The sequence below is a fragment of the Cornus florida genome, unplaced genomic scaffold, assembly GCF_030987335.1.
Source record: "Cornus florida cultivar Cherokee Brave unplaced genomic scaffold, ASM3098733v1 CherokeeBrave_3.0.0_Hap2_Chr04, whole genome shotgun sequence".
In the NCBI taxonomy this organism is placed as follows: domain Eukaryota; kingdom Viridiplantae; phylum Streptophyta; class Magnoliopsida; order Cornales; family Cornaceae; genus Cornus; species Cornus florida.
Genome location: NW_026775574.1, coordinates 105010804 through 105024253, shown reverse-complemented (window position 1 = coordinate 105024253; position 13450 = coordinate 105010804). Strand labels below are relative to the sequence as shown.

Below are 13450 nucleotides of genomic sequence, written 5' to 3'. Positions count from 1 at the left end.
AGTGAAGGAGCAACAAATGCAACAACTCTTCAGGACTCTTGCCAAATAAGAAGCAATTATTCCATTGACTCATGGCTTCTGTGGTTGGCCTCCATATTCTGTAGCTGGTACTCGTATCTTTAGGGATTGGATCTTACAACATCAATCATGTTCTTTTTATTAGGGTAGGGGTGGCCTTTGTGGATGTTTGGTAACTGCTCACGCACTGCTCTCGCTTGGGGTGCCCTCACTCACACGTTCCATGTGCAACCGATGCTTCTCACTCTCACGCTCCATGTGCGGTGTCACTTTCATGCTCTGTCCGTGCTTCCGTTATATGGACTTTAATTTTAGCTCACTTTCACACCTCATGTGCGGTGCCACTTTTATGCTCTGTGCGTGCTTCCGTTCTATGGACTTAAAATTTTCCACTCACGTTCCATGTGCAACCGATGCTTCTCACTCTCACGCTCCATATGCGGTGTCACTTTCACGCTCTATCCGTGCTTCTGTTCTATGGACTTAAATTTTAGCTCACTTTCACACCTCATGTGCGGTGCCACTTTTATGTTGTGTGTGCGCTTTTGCTCTATGGACTTAAAATTTTCCACTCACTTCCCGCTTCCTTTTTGTGTGCCTGTGACACTTCTTTTTTGTGTGACTGTGATTTAAATTTTACCGCTCTCCACTCTCGCTCCCCGTTACATCCTGTGTTACCACTCTCACCCCCGTTTTATATTACTCAAATTTTACCACTCTCGCTCCCCGTTACATCCGTGTGACCTAAAATTTATGCGAATCGCACATGTAGCATTTTTTGAAGTAAATAGTGCAGGCTTTTTATATGTTGCAACTCCTTATTTAGTCTGGCTTTGTTGCTATTACTCACATTTCTGTATAGTTTTTCGCGTTCTGTTGTTAGCTGAGAAGAGAAGAAAAAAGGAAGAAAAGAAACAAAGAAATAGTATGTACCCAGCAGATCACAATATCATTGAAACAAATTTTATTCAATATTATTACATAAACAGAAGGCATACAACACTACGATTATCAATACCCTCGCATTACACAAAAGGTTGCAGAATACAGTTCATGAACAGGTGAAGCCAAAAAAACCAGGGCTTGGTAATAAAAAACAACACTTCCAATATGAAAGAGTTGTCACGGCAGACTGAAAGAAGCTGCTGCCATGGCCCAAGCCCAAGAACAAAAGGCGTCAAAATTGAACTGCCAAAAGCAACCTCAGTAACAACTACGACGAGGAATCTTAACCCACCCTAAGAGGAAAACAGAGACCCAACCATCAAATGCAGAACACTCGGGTTCAAAAACGTGGAAGAGACTGTAAAATGGGAAGTGGAAAGACTCGAAAACAGTGCAAAACGAAAAGCTAATAGAAAGCTTAGCTAAAGCGTGGGATAACCAACGCAAAGGCTAGGCTAAAACAGCAGGTGCCAACACCTAGCACAACACCACTAGGACAATGGGAAAGAACCTCTAGAACCAGAACCAAGTAAACTGTGAATTCTCAGGGAAGTATGGCCGTGAAGAATAGGAGACCCGACCTTTTGGGAGGGCAAAATTCTTGCAACAGCTTTCTAATGTGGAAAGCTGCAAAAAAAGAGTAACCGGCCATATTCCCTGGAAAAAAGGAACTAAGTCACTGGATCACAAGAAGACCCATAGCTGATGGACCCAAAAACGACACAAACTGCTGCTACCAACAAGAGTAAACTGGGATATTGAAACGTCCTTGAACCATCCTGAGTCCAAGGACAGGGGCTTCAAGCTTAGGAAAGGATATCACACCACCACAGCTGCTCCACAAGCTGGTCAACTGTGCTGCTGCTTATGGCTTTGCAGTGCTGAATGTTCAACCCCACAAGGGAGCGGCCCAACTTCTCCAAGAAAGGCAGGCTCTTTGCTGATATAGAAGAACAACCTGACATAGAAAGAATCCGCAGGGTGAGCTGAAGTGCACAAGCCAACACTGTTATGCCATTATTGGTGATCGCACACTTTGAGACGTCAAGTTCACTCAGCAATGAGCAATTCTCTGCAATCGCTATCAAGCTTGCATCAGTGATATTACAGCAACCATCAAGATTCAATAGTTCAAGAGTCCCGCCATGTAGCTTAGCAATGGCTGATACCACTTTGTCTGTCAAGTTCACACAACCACTAAGATTAACCTTTACCAGACACGCCTCACAGCTCTCGATGAGTGGGATCAACCCTTCATCTGTTATTCCATGAAGCCCACTCAGGTCCACATTCTGTAGCTGGGGGCACAATCTACCCAACATAGCCAAGCTCGCATTACCAAATCCAGAGCAGTTACGGATGGAGAAAGATCGCAGGGAATTGCAAAGACGCATCAAAGGGAATCCCAAGACAAGGTCCTTAATCCCCAAGCAGGATGCCAGAGAAAGAGCCTTCAATTTCCCACCAGAGTTTACAAGGACACCAAAAACCCCAAATTGGGAAATTCTGTGGCATTCCTCCAATTGCAGACACTCAAGTGAACCTGCAGCTTTGGCAAAAGAAACCAATCCATTGTCTGATAAGAATGCACATTTACGAAGGCAGAACAGCTTCAGATTAGGGCAACCTTTACCCACAGCTTCAAGTCCTAAATCAGTAACTCCTTGGCAAGAGGTAATTGTAAAGGACCTCAACTTCTGCAAACCCTGACAATTACCCATGACCCAGAATCCTTTCTCACTAACATTTTGGAGGCCAATGAGGACCAAGTCAATAACTGCCTTGCCATAGTGTCCAATAACAGCAAGAGACACATCACTGATGTTCAAAGCCTGGAGCTTCACCTTTGTCAGCACCTGACTTGCTGACGCTAACAGACTTGCAATTCCTTGATCCCCAACAAGAGGACAGTTTTTGATTGAAATGGACCTCAAGTTGGGACAGCAACGACCAACCGCTTGGAGACTATCATTCCCAATGTTTGCACAAGACTCGATCACTAGAGAGGTCAAATTGGGACAGTTGTTTGCAATGGAAAGCAAACCCTTGTCAGAAATTGCTGGGCAATGGCAAAGGTCAAGCTTCTCTAACTGGCGACATCCATTGGCAATCTGAACTAGGCCTTCGTCTCCTACAGAGGATACATTCCACAGAGAAAGAACCTTTAAAGAAGGGCAGCCACGAGCAATTGCCTTGAGGCCAAGGTTTGTCACCCCACGACTAGAGTTGCTTCCTCGGACAGAAAGCTTGCCCAATCCTCCACGGCTAACAGTTCCAACAGCAATGGCAGCAAGTCTGACATCGGTAGCTTTCTTCCCTTCCAGACACCTGGAGAGGTATCCATCACCCTCTATATCTTGATCTTCAGCCTCAGCTTCAACTTCATTATTAGCCTTAGAACCAACAACCCGACTCTTCTTGTTACACTCAGAGGACTCGTCAGCCTTCTTAGCACTCACTCCTTCCTCAGGCTTTGATTCAGTGGCTTTGTCAGTGCATATTTCATCCCTACTGATGCTGCTTAAAAGCATAAGCCAGCGCTTGGAAACACAAGCACAGGCACTTCTCTCTTGGCCTCCAGGAAGACGTCTGAAGACCTCAAAGAGGCATTCATCGGGAAGAACTTCGATTGAAGTCTGTTTCTTCTGCTCAAGCCTTTCTCCACTGAATATGAAAGGAGCACTGATGCGAGACCTCTTGCGTGGAGGAAAAAACACATCCACATGATGACCAAGGGGCAAAAAGAGACTTGAATCCTTGGGATTTGGGTATATTGGACCCCCAAGGCAAAAATCATTATCTCCTGAAAATCAATAGGTGAGAAACTAGATCAGCCAGAGTTTTATTATAAAAAAAAAAAAATGTATGAAAAAACATAAAATTTCAATAATCCACTTAATCTCAGATCCAAGTCATGTCAGTTATATATATGTCTAACATATGAACTATGGATTAACCATCAGTAGTCCCAATGACATACTGATCTGGTTACAGACATATATATATATATGTGTGTGTGTGTTCAGAGAAGAAACAAAATTCTTCAATAAGTCTTCCCCATAAGAATCATAAGCTAGATATTACAATATTCAACTCCAGGAATTTCAGTCAACAATTCCCAATCACATGAATTTCTATCCTTGCCTTTAATAAACCAACGTCCTTTCTTATCATAATCAGAAAAACTAACAAGAACCAAACTATGATTTCTGATAATCCTATCAGATCAAGTTAAGATAATAAAATTCCCAAAACCCTTGTCCACAACTTTCAATTGCGAAGCACCAATCAAGGGAATATTGAGCAGTACAGTTCTTTAACACAAAGTATTACTGAAATATAGCACATGAAACAAACAAAAATTAAGCAAAAATAATATACCTTGAATAGTTGTTATAAAAGCACCAACTAAATATAACCCAGAACTTGGGTCCTTAAGATTATCATCAAATCTCTAATTTCATATCGATCATCTAAGTCATTATTTATAAACCATGCAAATCAAGTATTCAACCATAATTTGACAATTATAAAATAACAAAAGAAGAAAAAAAATACAAACTTCATGCAAAAAAATCAAAGACAACACCAAAACCCACTCAATTAATCCTAGAGGGACGTGATCTACCTCTAAACTAACCAAAAAAAAAACACTTATAGAGCCTCAAAATACAAAATTGAAGCTGAAACATAGAAAATATGAAAGCTTACCACTGTAATCAAGAAGCTTCGACATGAGTAGTGTTGGAAAACCCCAGGGTGGTCGAACGTGAACCGTTTCAGCCCAAAAAACCCTCGATCGAGAGCAAAAACGAGCAGATCTACGAAGAAAACGGCCGTGAAAGCAACGTACAGAGACTCAAACGATGAACGCATCAGCAAAACGGAAGGCAAGAGGTCATCAGAAACCCTAATTGATAGGGCAAAAAAGGAAGATGAGAAAGGGAAGAGGAGAGAGATGAATGGGGTGGATGGTTAATACAATGTATGTATATGGTGTTTGTGCGTGTTATCTTTTATTTCCAAGGTGGGTCCCTTTTCAATTGGTACATGGAGAGAAAATGTACATGCAATGAATCCAGTCCTGAAACTAAAGTATTCATCGTTCAATGTCTCCCAAGTGGTTCGTTTTTTTTTATCTTTTCATTCCTTTTCTTTGAAGCGAGTGTTTGGATGCTGAGATAAAAAATTTTGGTAAAGGAGGGAAGGAAGTGCTTTCTCGAAAGATATTAATTTTATGAATGGAATATTTTTGAGGGAAAGTTATCTCAGATACATGCACATAATTTAGACAACGATATTTTTAATATCTTTTTTCCGACTGATATGTTCCGTCAAATTTTATAAAATGATAAATTTAAATTTTTATCCTTATTTTTAATAAAAATTTTACTATTTCTTGTATGAAAATTAAGGCACTACTTATCTTTCACATTCAAAATTGACTTTCGACAATTAACAAAACGAGTTTATGAGAGGTCACTGTGTGTAATTCTTTTAAAAAGTTGGTATAATTTATAAATAAAAAATTGTATACCATATATGAAATTTATAACTATTTGTAATGTTTTAATACGAGGGATCGAGTCAAATAAATAAATATGACTTCTCTTTTTCTTTTTGTAATGTTGACATCATGACATGATACTGACGTAGCAATAGTGTAAGCATTGTTACCTACCTCATTATCATCTTATCATGCAACCCCTAACAAGAAAGAAACTTTCTATTGAATGGGAGTTGGCCTCGAAAATTTGATATTGGAACCCTAAAAATAATAATAATAATAATAATAATAATAATAATAATAATAACAAAATAAAATAAAATAACTCCGAATGTTTGAAGTCTTTACACATGCAATTATATAGTAATGAAAATCTAGTCCAATTGTATAATTTTTTTATTCTCAAAACAAATTAGAGGGTTCGAGTTTGAGTGTAGATTAAAAAATGTTCGTGCATTTGCCAAATTATATTTTTTCATATTAAAAAAAATATATACAAACAAGAAACACGAACTATTAAACGAACCTAGTCCTCACACAAAGTTGCGTAAACATACTTCTTCTATTCTCTCTCTTGTCTTTATGTTAAATTTTATGACCAATGATATTTTTATAGTGTTTAGGGACATTTATATTATATATCATTAAAAGATAGACAAACAAAATTTTATGTGTATATATATTGAATGTGGCTCCACCATTGACACGGTATAAGAGAGTTGATTACTTTTTTTTCATGACCTAAAATTTTAGTATTTATAATGAAGTAATACAAAAAAAGAAAAAAAAGAAATAGCTTACCATGTTATACTATTACTACCAATCATTAGTCAAATTTTATTCATCCTATTAGGGTTTCTTCAATTCTAATGTTATTTGTCACATCTTTATGGTTAGTTTATAGTACTTAAAGTTCTTGAAAACTAATTAATGTTTTTGTAACATCTTTATGGGGTTCAATATATATAATGAAGTATTACAAAAAAAAAAAAAACAAAGTGTTCTTGAAAACTAATTAATGTTTTTGTAACATCTTTATGCGCGTGCACACACGCGCGCGCGCACACAAAAAAAAGAAAGAAGAAGAAGAAGAAGAAGAAGCTTACCATGTTATACTATTACGAATTTACTACCAATATTCATGAGTCAAAATTTATTTATCCTACTAGGGTTTCTTCAATTCTAATGGTTTTGTAACATCTTTATGTTAACTTTTTATTTTTATTTTCTTAGAACATGTGTATCGACTCCATAACATACGTACAGTTCATGTCAAGAGTACGGTTCAAAAGCGAGAATTCAAGAATTTACTTCTTGAATCTGTGTCAACGCTGTTATGCCCCGGAATATATTTATGTTAAGTTTATGGTACTTGAGATCTTAAAAACTAATTAATGTTTTTGTAACATCTTTGTGGTTAGTTTATGATCTTCTCTCTCTTTATTTTTTGGAGTTTTAACATAGGAAATCATTCATTACTATATACTTTGTTTTCCTAGGACATCTCACTCCTCAAATTTCATAGTTATTTTATAATATTTCCAACTCATACAATGTTGGAATTTGGTCAGCTCGAGTTATTAATATGAGTTTTTAACATATCCAATTGTCCAACCATATCTTTTAAGATCCAATTCCACATCTATTATTGGAATAACAAATCAAATGGCAATTAAGCACTTTTGGACACACGTGAGGCTTAGTGGGAGCTAGACCTGTCAATGGATCGAATTCGGATCAGATCGATTAAATCCATATCCTATTTGTTAAGCAAACGAATTATCGGATTCGGATCACTAACGAGTTCTCGGACTGAATGTCCCAATCCATATCATATTTAGCTCGGACTCGGATCGGATCGGATTCGAAATCGGATTAAATTAATATTTACTAACATAAATAATTATAAAGAGTATGATTTTTATTAGTATGTGTACTAAGAGATTTATTAGCATGTGGATGAGAATACCACAATATTTTTATATAACATTATTATTATTTTAGATTTTTGGGTTACCTTTAATACAATTCTAATAGGAGTATTGATATATATATATATATGTGTAAAATTATTGATAAATAATTATATATATTTATATATATAATTTTAATCGGATCGGATCAGCATAATCTATATCCGATTTGTTAAGCTAACGGATTATCGGATTCGGATCGTAACCGGATTATTGGATTTTTTGTTCAATCCATATCCGACTAATCGGATCGAATCCGGATCAAGATCCGCTCCATTGACAGGTCTAGTGGGAGCAGTTGCTCCACTCAATTTTTATTTTAAATTATATATATATATATATTTCTTGAATTTACATAATCCTTTAACCCTTCTTTAAATTCATTTATTTTTATTTTTATTTATTTTTTATTATTATTTTTTTACAAGGTAAGAAAGATTAGAAATTATATTAGCAAATGCAAAGAGTCGAAACTTGACACATTCACCAAAAACATTAATCTATTGAGTTATTGAGACATTTGTAAAATTCACATATCCTTGATAGTGGTCTTTAAACAAGTAACTCACACACTCAATTTTGTCCTCATTAAATTAAAATTTATATTTTAAAAAAATACCACTAAATTACCAATCAAAATAAACAATTGAGTCCTTCAAAAAAAAAAAAAAAAAAAAAAAATGAGAATGAAGAAACAATATTAAAATTACCCAAAAGATATGCATGCACTGTCAAAGCAAGTGGGCAGGTTGGGTGATAAAATAATGGTAATCATGAACTGTTCTCTATCAATTAAAAATATATATATGAAATGTTGTGTGTCAATTAAGAATGAGCACAAGAAAGTGAATCTACCATTATTATAGGTTGCGTAAAGTGTGGTTTTAATTATATATTATTGTATAATTGCTAATGCTATATGTATATAGTATAGCTCAAGTATCCAAAATCTTTGACTCACCATTCACAAAGAACCACAGCTAAATATATTCATATTCTAAACATGGTAAATGGTGAATTAATTAAATACATTATATATATATATATGTATGTATATATATATATATATACATACATATATTTATGCTTTGTTATTTCATTTTTTTTTAATTTTAAATTTTGTTTCCAACTCGTTGTAGCTACTCTCTCTCTCTATTCAATCTTTATCTTTTTCCAAGAGGGCATTCCTTTCTCTTTCAAATTGATAATTTTCTAAGGAGGCATTCCAAGTAATGCCAACTCATGTCTATTTGGTTCGTTTCTAAAATTTGTTGCGTTCTCTTTGTATCTATGATTCCTTTGATGCACATAATTAATAAAGTCCTAAGTTTTGTTATCTTTGCTAAGCAATTAACATGGTTTAGATATAAAATATTTTTTTTGAAAAAGATTTATTTTATTTATTTATTTTTTTATTTTTTTAGGTAAAATATTTTTTTTTTATTTTTGTTTTTTGGTGTTTGACAAAGATCATAGGTCGATATTGAGGTAAACCCCATCAGGCAGGTCGTGTAAAATAACTTGTCTAAAATTGATAGGTAAGTTATTTTTGTTAGATTGTAATATTTGTTTTCTTCGTAAATATTTTACGACAACAAAAAATCAGAAAATAAAATTAAAATATTTTTACAAATTGAAATTAAACAAAATTCAATTAATTTAGACAAATCCGAACAATATAATTAAGAAAGGGTTTCGATTGATTCGGTTTTATGAATTTCTTTTTTCCTTTATAATTACACTCACAATGCACTTGAGAAGACTTAATTTTTTTCGTTCAACTTGAAAGAAGGCGGCATACCTATCTACCATTAGGTCACCAATCAAAATCTTCACCAGTGCATTTTTTCCTTGCATGGCACATTTCAACTCACACCATTGTAAGGGTTTATTCCGTTGCTATAATGATGAAATTTCATTAATTAAATGATAAATTTCACCACTCATAGCGGCGAAATTCAATTACAGAAGGACTCGTTTTGATAAGTACGTGACATGATGCTTTTGTGTATTGTTGGATTCGCACTACTAGATACTTGTACATGAGAGAATTTAAGTCGCTAGGCCACGTTATCTCCGTTTGTTTTATGGATTTATTTTCCTAAAAACATAGTCTAGTAATAATATAACAACCACGTTTTGTTTAAATCAAGTCTCCGTCAATCCAACTTTTATTAATATGTGACTCCTAAATAAGATAACCGCAATGTTGTCTTGTTTTATGAATTTATTTTCCTAAAAACATAGTCTAGTAATGTTATAATAACCACTTTTTGTCTAAATCAAGTCTTATTGAACCCAACTTTTATTAATATGTGAGTCCTAAATAAGATAACCGCCAAATATAAACTAAATTCAGGCTCATATGACCCCCAGTGTTTCAAAACGGTCCATATAAGTTTCGACAATATGTCATTTTATCATTAGTGCTAAGGGAGGTTTTTTATTATCGGATTTTCAAGTGAGAGTAATTTAGGACATTAAAGCTAGTTATATTACACAATTAATTAATGCCCTTCCTATCAAAGACACCGAAATTTTTATAATAAAAAAGACTACCAATAACTACACCCTAATTTATATATTCTTCCATTAAATTATTCATAATTTGACTATAATTCCTAAAACAATTGAGTGTTAATCATTTAGATAAGTGGAAGAGTATAACTCACAATCCCATTATAAGTTTAGCAACCTTTAGTTTTGTCACTGTCACCTTTTTTTGGTCTTCCAAATAATTGGCGCACTTAAACTTCATAATTAGATCAACTTCTAATTAATTCTATAAAACCCTCTAAGAAAGAATCTAGTGCATAATTAAGCAAAATCTGTAAATGCCACATTAAAGTGATAAATTCCTAACATTATATATTTTAATTCAAAATTTTGTGGACTTGTTATTTTTTAATGAATAATGATTTAAGGATCGAATTTGGTAGTCATCGAGTTTAATTGATGTGAATAAGGCGGTCGGCTTATTATATGATGTAATCATGACATCATGTGATGAGACCTGCCATTTCTCTCACGTAAATTGAATTCAGTAATTATCAAATCATTGCTCTTTCTTCATGGGTTAATTGGAGTTTTTATTTTATTCATTTATTTATTTTTTTTAAAAAGAGGGTTAGTTGGAGATTACTCTCAACCCTGTAATATGGTTGTGTTTGGTACAGTGGAAAGACAAAGAAAGGAAATAATAGGATTAGTTAAGGAAAGAAACGAGAGATAATGCTTACCTCTTTTTATGAATAGTCAATGTTGATGATATATGATGATTCTATGGTGGTACTCAAGTATTGTACAAAACACATTTTGTGGAGGAAACTTCGTATTGTGTCTTTGTTCTCTCTGGTGTTGGAGGGAGGTTGAACATGTGGAAATTATGGAGCTGCCTCTTCTTTTCCTGCCAACTTCAATTCATTTTGGCCCACAACAACTATGTGTTTTCAGGGGAAGAGATTCCGTGTCCAATCATGGGATAGAGAGAGATATTTTGGCCCGCAATAACATTCATCTTAATTATAGTCACTCTCTTGTCAAATTTGTCAGATTTGTAATTACATTTTTATCATTATATATGTTTTATTTTATTACAATAAATATATCTTAAAAGGGTAAAATTGTAATCTGAAAGATATAAAATTGTTGACATATAACAATATTTTTTTAAGGAAAAAATCACATAACCCCCTGTACTAATTTTTTCGAACAAAATACCCTCACTAAAATTAAACACTCCCTTGAACTAACAAAACTCATCAAGTTACCCCGAAATGACAAAACTGCCCTTCTAAGTTAATTGTAAATTTAAAACTTATAATATTATTGTAAGATTACAAAAATATCCTTGAGTTGGTGGGTCTACTGTTCATCTCCATATTCCTTTTGATTTCAAGCACCAGCCATCTTCCCCCAAATTCCCCCTCTCCACCGTCGGAGCCCACCGCCGCATCACCATCATCGTCGACCTTAGCAACGAGAGTGCCTTTACTGTCAAGTGGGAGGTACAGAACTACCTCCGCCCCAGGGACGGTGTGATCCTCCTCCACATCCGCCCTATTTCCGTCCTCTACGGCGCCGATTGGGGTGCCATCGTCCTCTCCGTCGACACCGACTCCGATGAGTTGCAACAGAAGCTCGAGGACGAATTTGACAACTTTATCGCCAGCAAGGTAAGAACCAAAGTATTGTTATGAACACTTCCTTCTGTGGCGGCGTTGCCACAATCACTAACCCAGTCAAGTTAAAATTTTGATTTGGACCTCCTTGTGCGACTTTGGCAACATTTTTGCTCTGTTTGCTCCTCTTGTAAGTAGCTAGAAACACTCTAAATTGATCGGACTCTGTCTTCGCCTGAATATCCGCCGCCGAAGGACACCCCAACTCATCGATTCTGGTTGAAATTCCTTCAATTCTTATCGCCAGCGTTTCCAAAATGGGTTCGCCGATAGAGGACAATGTCGTATTGGTCCAGAAAGGGAAGAAACAAGGTGAGCCCCACGTAATCACCGTCAATTGTACTGACTATACCGGTGAGATGGAAGATAAGTGGTGGTAAGATGGTAGGTGGATAGAGCTGTTTCAATAGTGTCTATCTTTTTCTTCATGATCTCGATCTCAATCACATAAGGATTCATGGTCCCACAGTGCTCGTAGTTTTTGGTAGATTATCCGTAGCCGCTACCGAATATTGAGCAGTACCCAGAGACATTCCTTTCCATGGCGATGATGCTAACGATGCGATGGTGCGTCTGCAGGCGGGCGGTTATGGCAGGCTAAGTGTATTGCTACAGGTAGAGTACTATCAACTAGAGGGCCTTCACAACATGATGTTGTTTGCTCTCGACGATGCTTCCCTCCATAATTTTGGTAATTTCAATATCTACTTTCGCAATTTGAGGTTCCACATCGTGCCCAACATGTTGCTCACCGCCTCTGATTTGGAGAGGTTGCCGCCGTTGACAGAGTTGCCCACCATGAAAGAGGGGAAGAATTTGGTGGCGCATGCGTCGGCCCCACTCAGGATCAGCAACGTCAACATTGAGACTCCTGATGTTATCTGCAACAACAGAATTGCCATTCATGGACTGTTCTACCTGCTTTTCTCATCGGATCATCATGATGTTGATTTAGACGGACGCTATTGAAACAACTCTAGCCATGGTGAAATCAAAGGAAGATGGAGATGAACAGTAGACCCACCAACTCAGGGATATTTTTGTAATCTTACAATAATATTATAAGTTTTAAATTTACAATTAACTTAGAAGGGCAGTTTTGTCATTTCGGGACAACTTGATGGGCTTTGTTAGTTCAGGGGGTGTTTAATTTTAGTAAGGGCATTTTGATCGAAAAAATTAGTATAGGGGAGTTATATGATTTTTTCCCTATTTTTTATCGCTCATCATATTGACGTTTAATGGAGAACAAGTATGTGTTATTTATATATAAATTTCAGGAAGGTAAATATATTTTGATAAACAAAAGGAGTGGCCAATGCATATTGACGAAATCAAGAGAGCCCAGTAAATTACATTTACTTATATAGAGAGAGAGGGAGGGAGAGAGAGTTTTGGGGGGGAAGGTTATATTATATAATATATATATATATTGGGGGGGGGGGGGGGGGGGGGGGGGGGGGCGCGGGGGGCGGGTGTGTTGGGACCATGGGGGCCATGCATGCATCTTAAAAAGTTGAAGTCATTAATTTGGATATTTTGAGGGTTGAAAAAGTTTGAAACGCGGTTTCATATTTTAATTAAAAAAAAAACACAGAAGACACCCCAACGATGACATTGAATCTACCATGAAAATAATGTGAAACTCATTGCATTGGGTCAATTGGGGGTTTGTTGATTCATGACGTGTTTGGGAGATGGGAAACATTGACGCCCAAGTCTTCTTAATATATACTATTATTATTAGAGGAATGCTGTCGACTCACGGTGGCAGTTATGATAAGTTAGTTTTGAATGTATTAATTAGTTTGAAATTTTATTTTTAT

At 35.9% G+C, this 13450-nt stretch overlaps 1 protein-coding gene across 1 annotated transcript; it reads right to left on the bottom strand.

Moving 5' to 3' along the window:
• Positions 1-967: 967 nt before the first annotated feature.
• On the bottom strand, positions 968-5046 carry LOC132304476 (EIN3-binding F-box protein 1-like). The gene is made up of 2 exons (XM_059802166.1): positions 4675-5046; positions 968-3766 (listed from the first exon to the last, which is right to left on the bottom strand). Exons 1-2 carry the CDS (start codon positions 4697-4699, stop codon positions 1770-1772), a joined length of 2022 nt encoding a protein of 673 aa, XP_059658149.1. The 5' UTR covers positions 4700-5046; the 3' UTR covers positions 968-1769.
• Positions 5047-13450: the final 8404 nt, after the last annotated feature.

Excerpts from the sequence above, each read along its gene's own strand:
- LOC132304476 (XM_059802166.1), bottom strand. The coding sequence starts at position 4,699 with ATGTCGAAGCTTCTTGATTACAGTG. Across the intron at positions 3,767-4,674 it reads GAAGCTTCTTGATTACAGTG|GAGATAATGATTTTTGCCTT; the intron begins GTAAGCTTTCAT and ends ATTGATTTTCAG.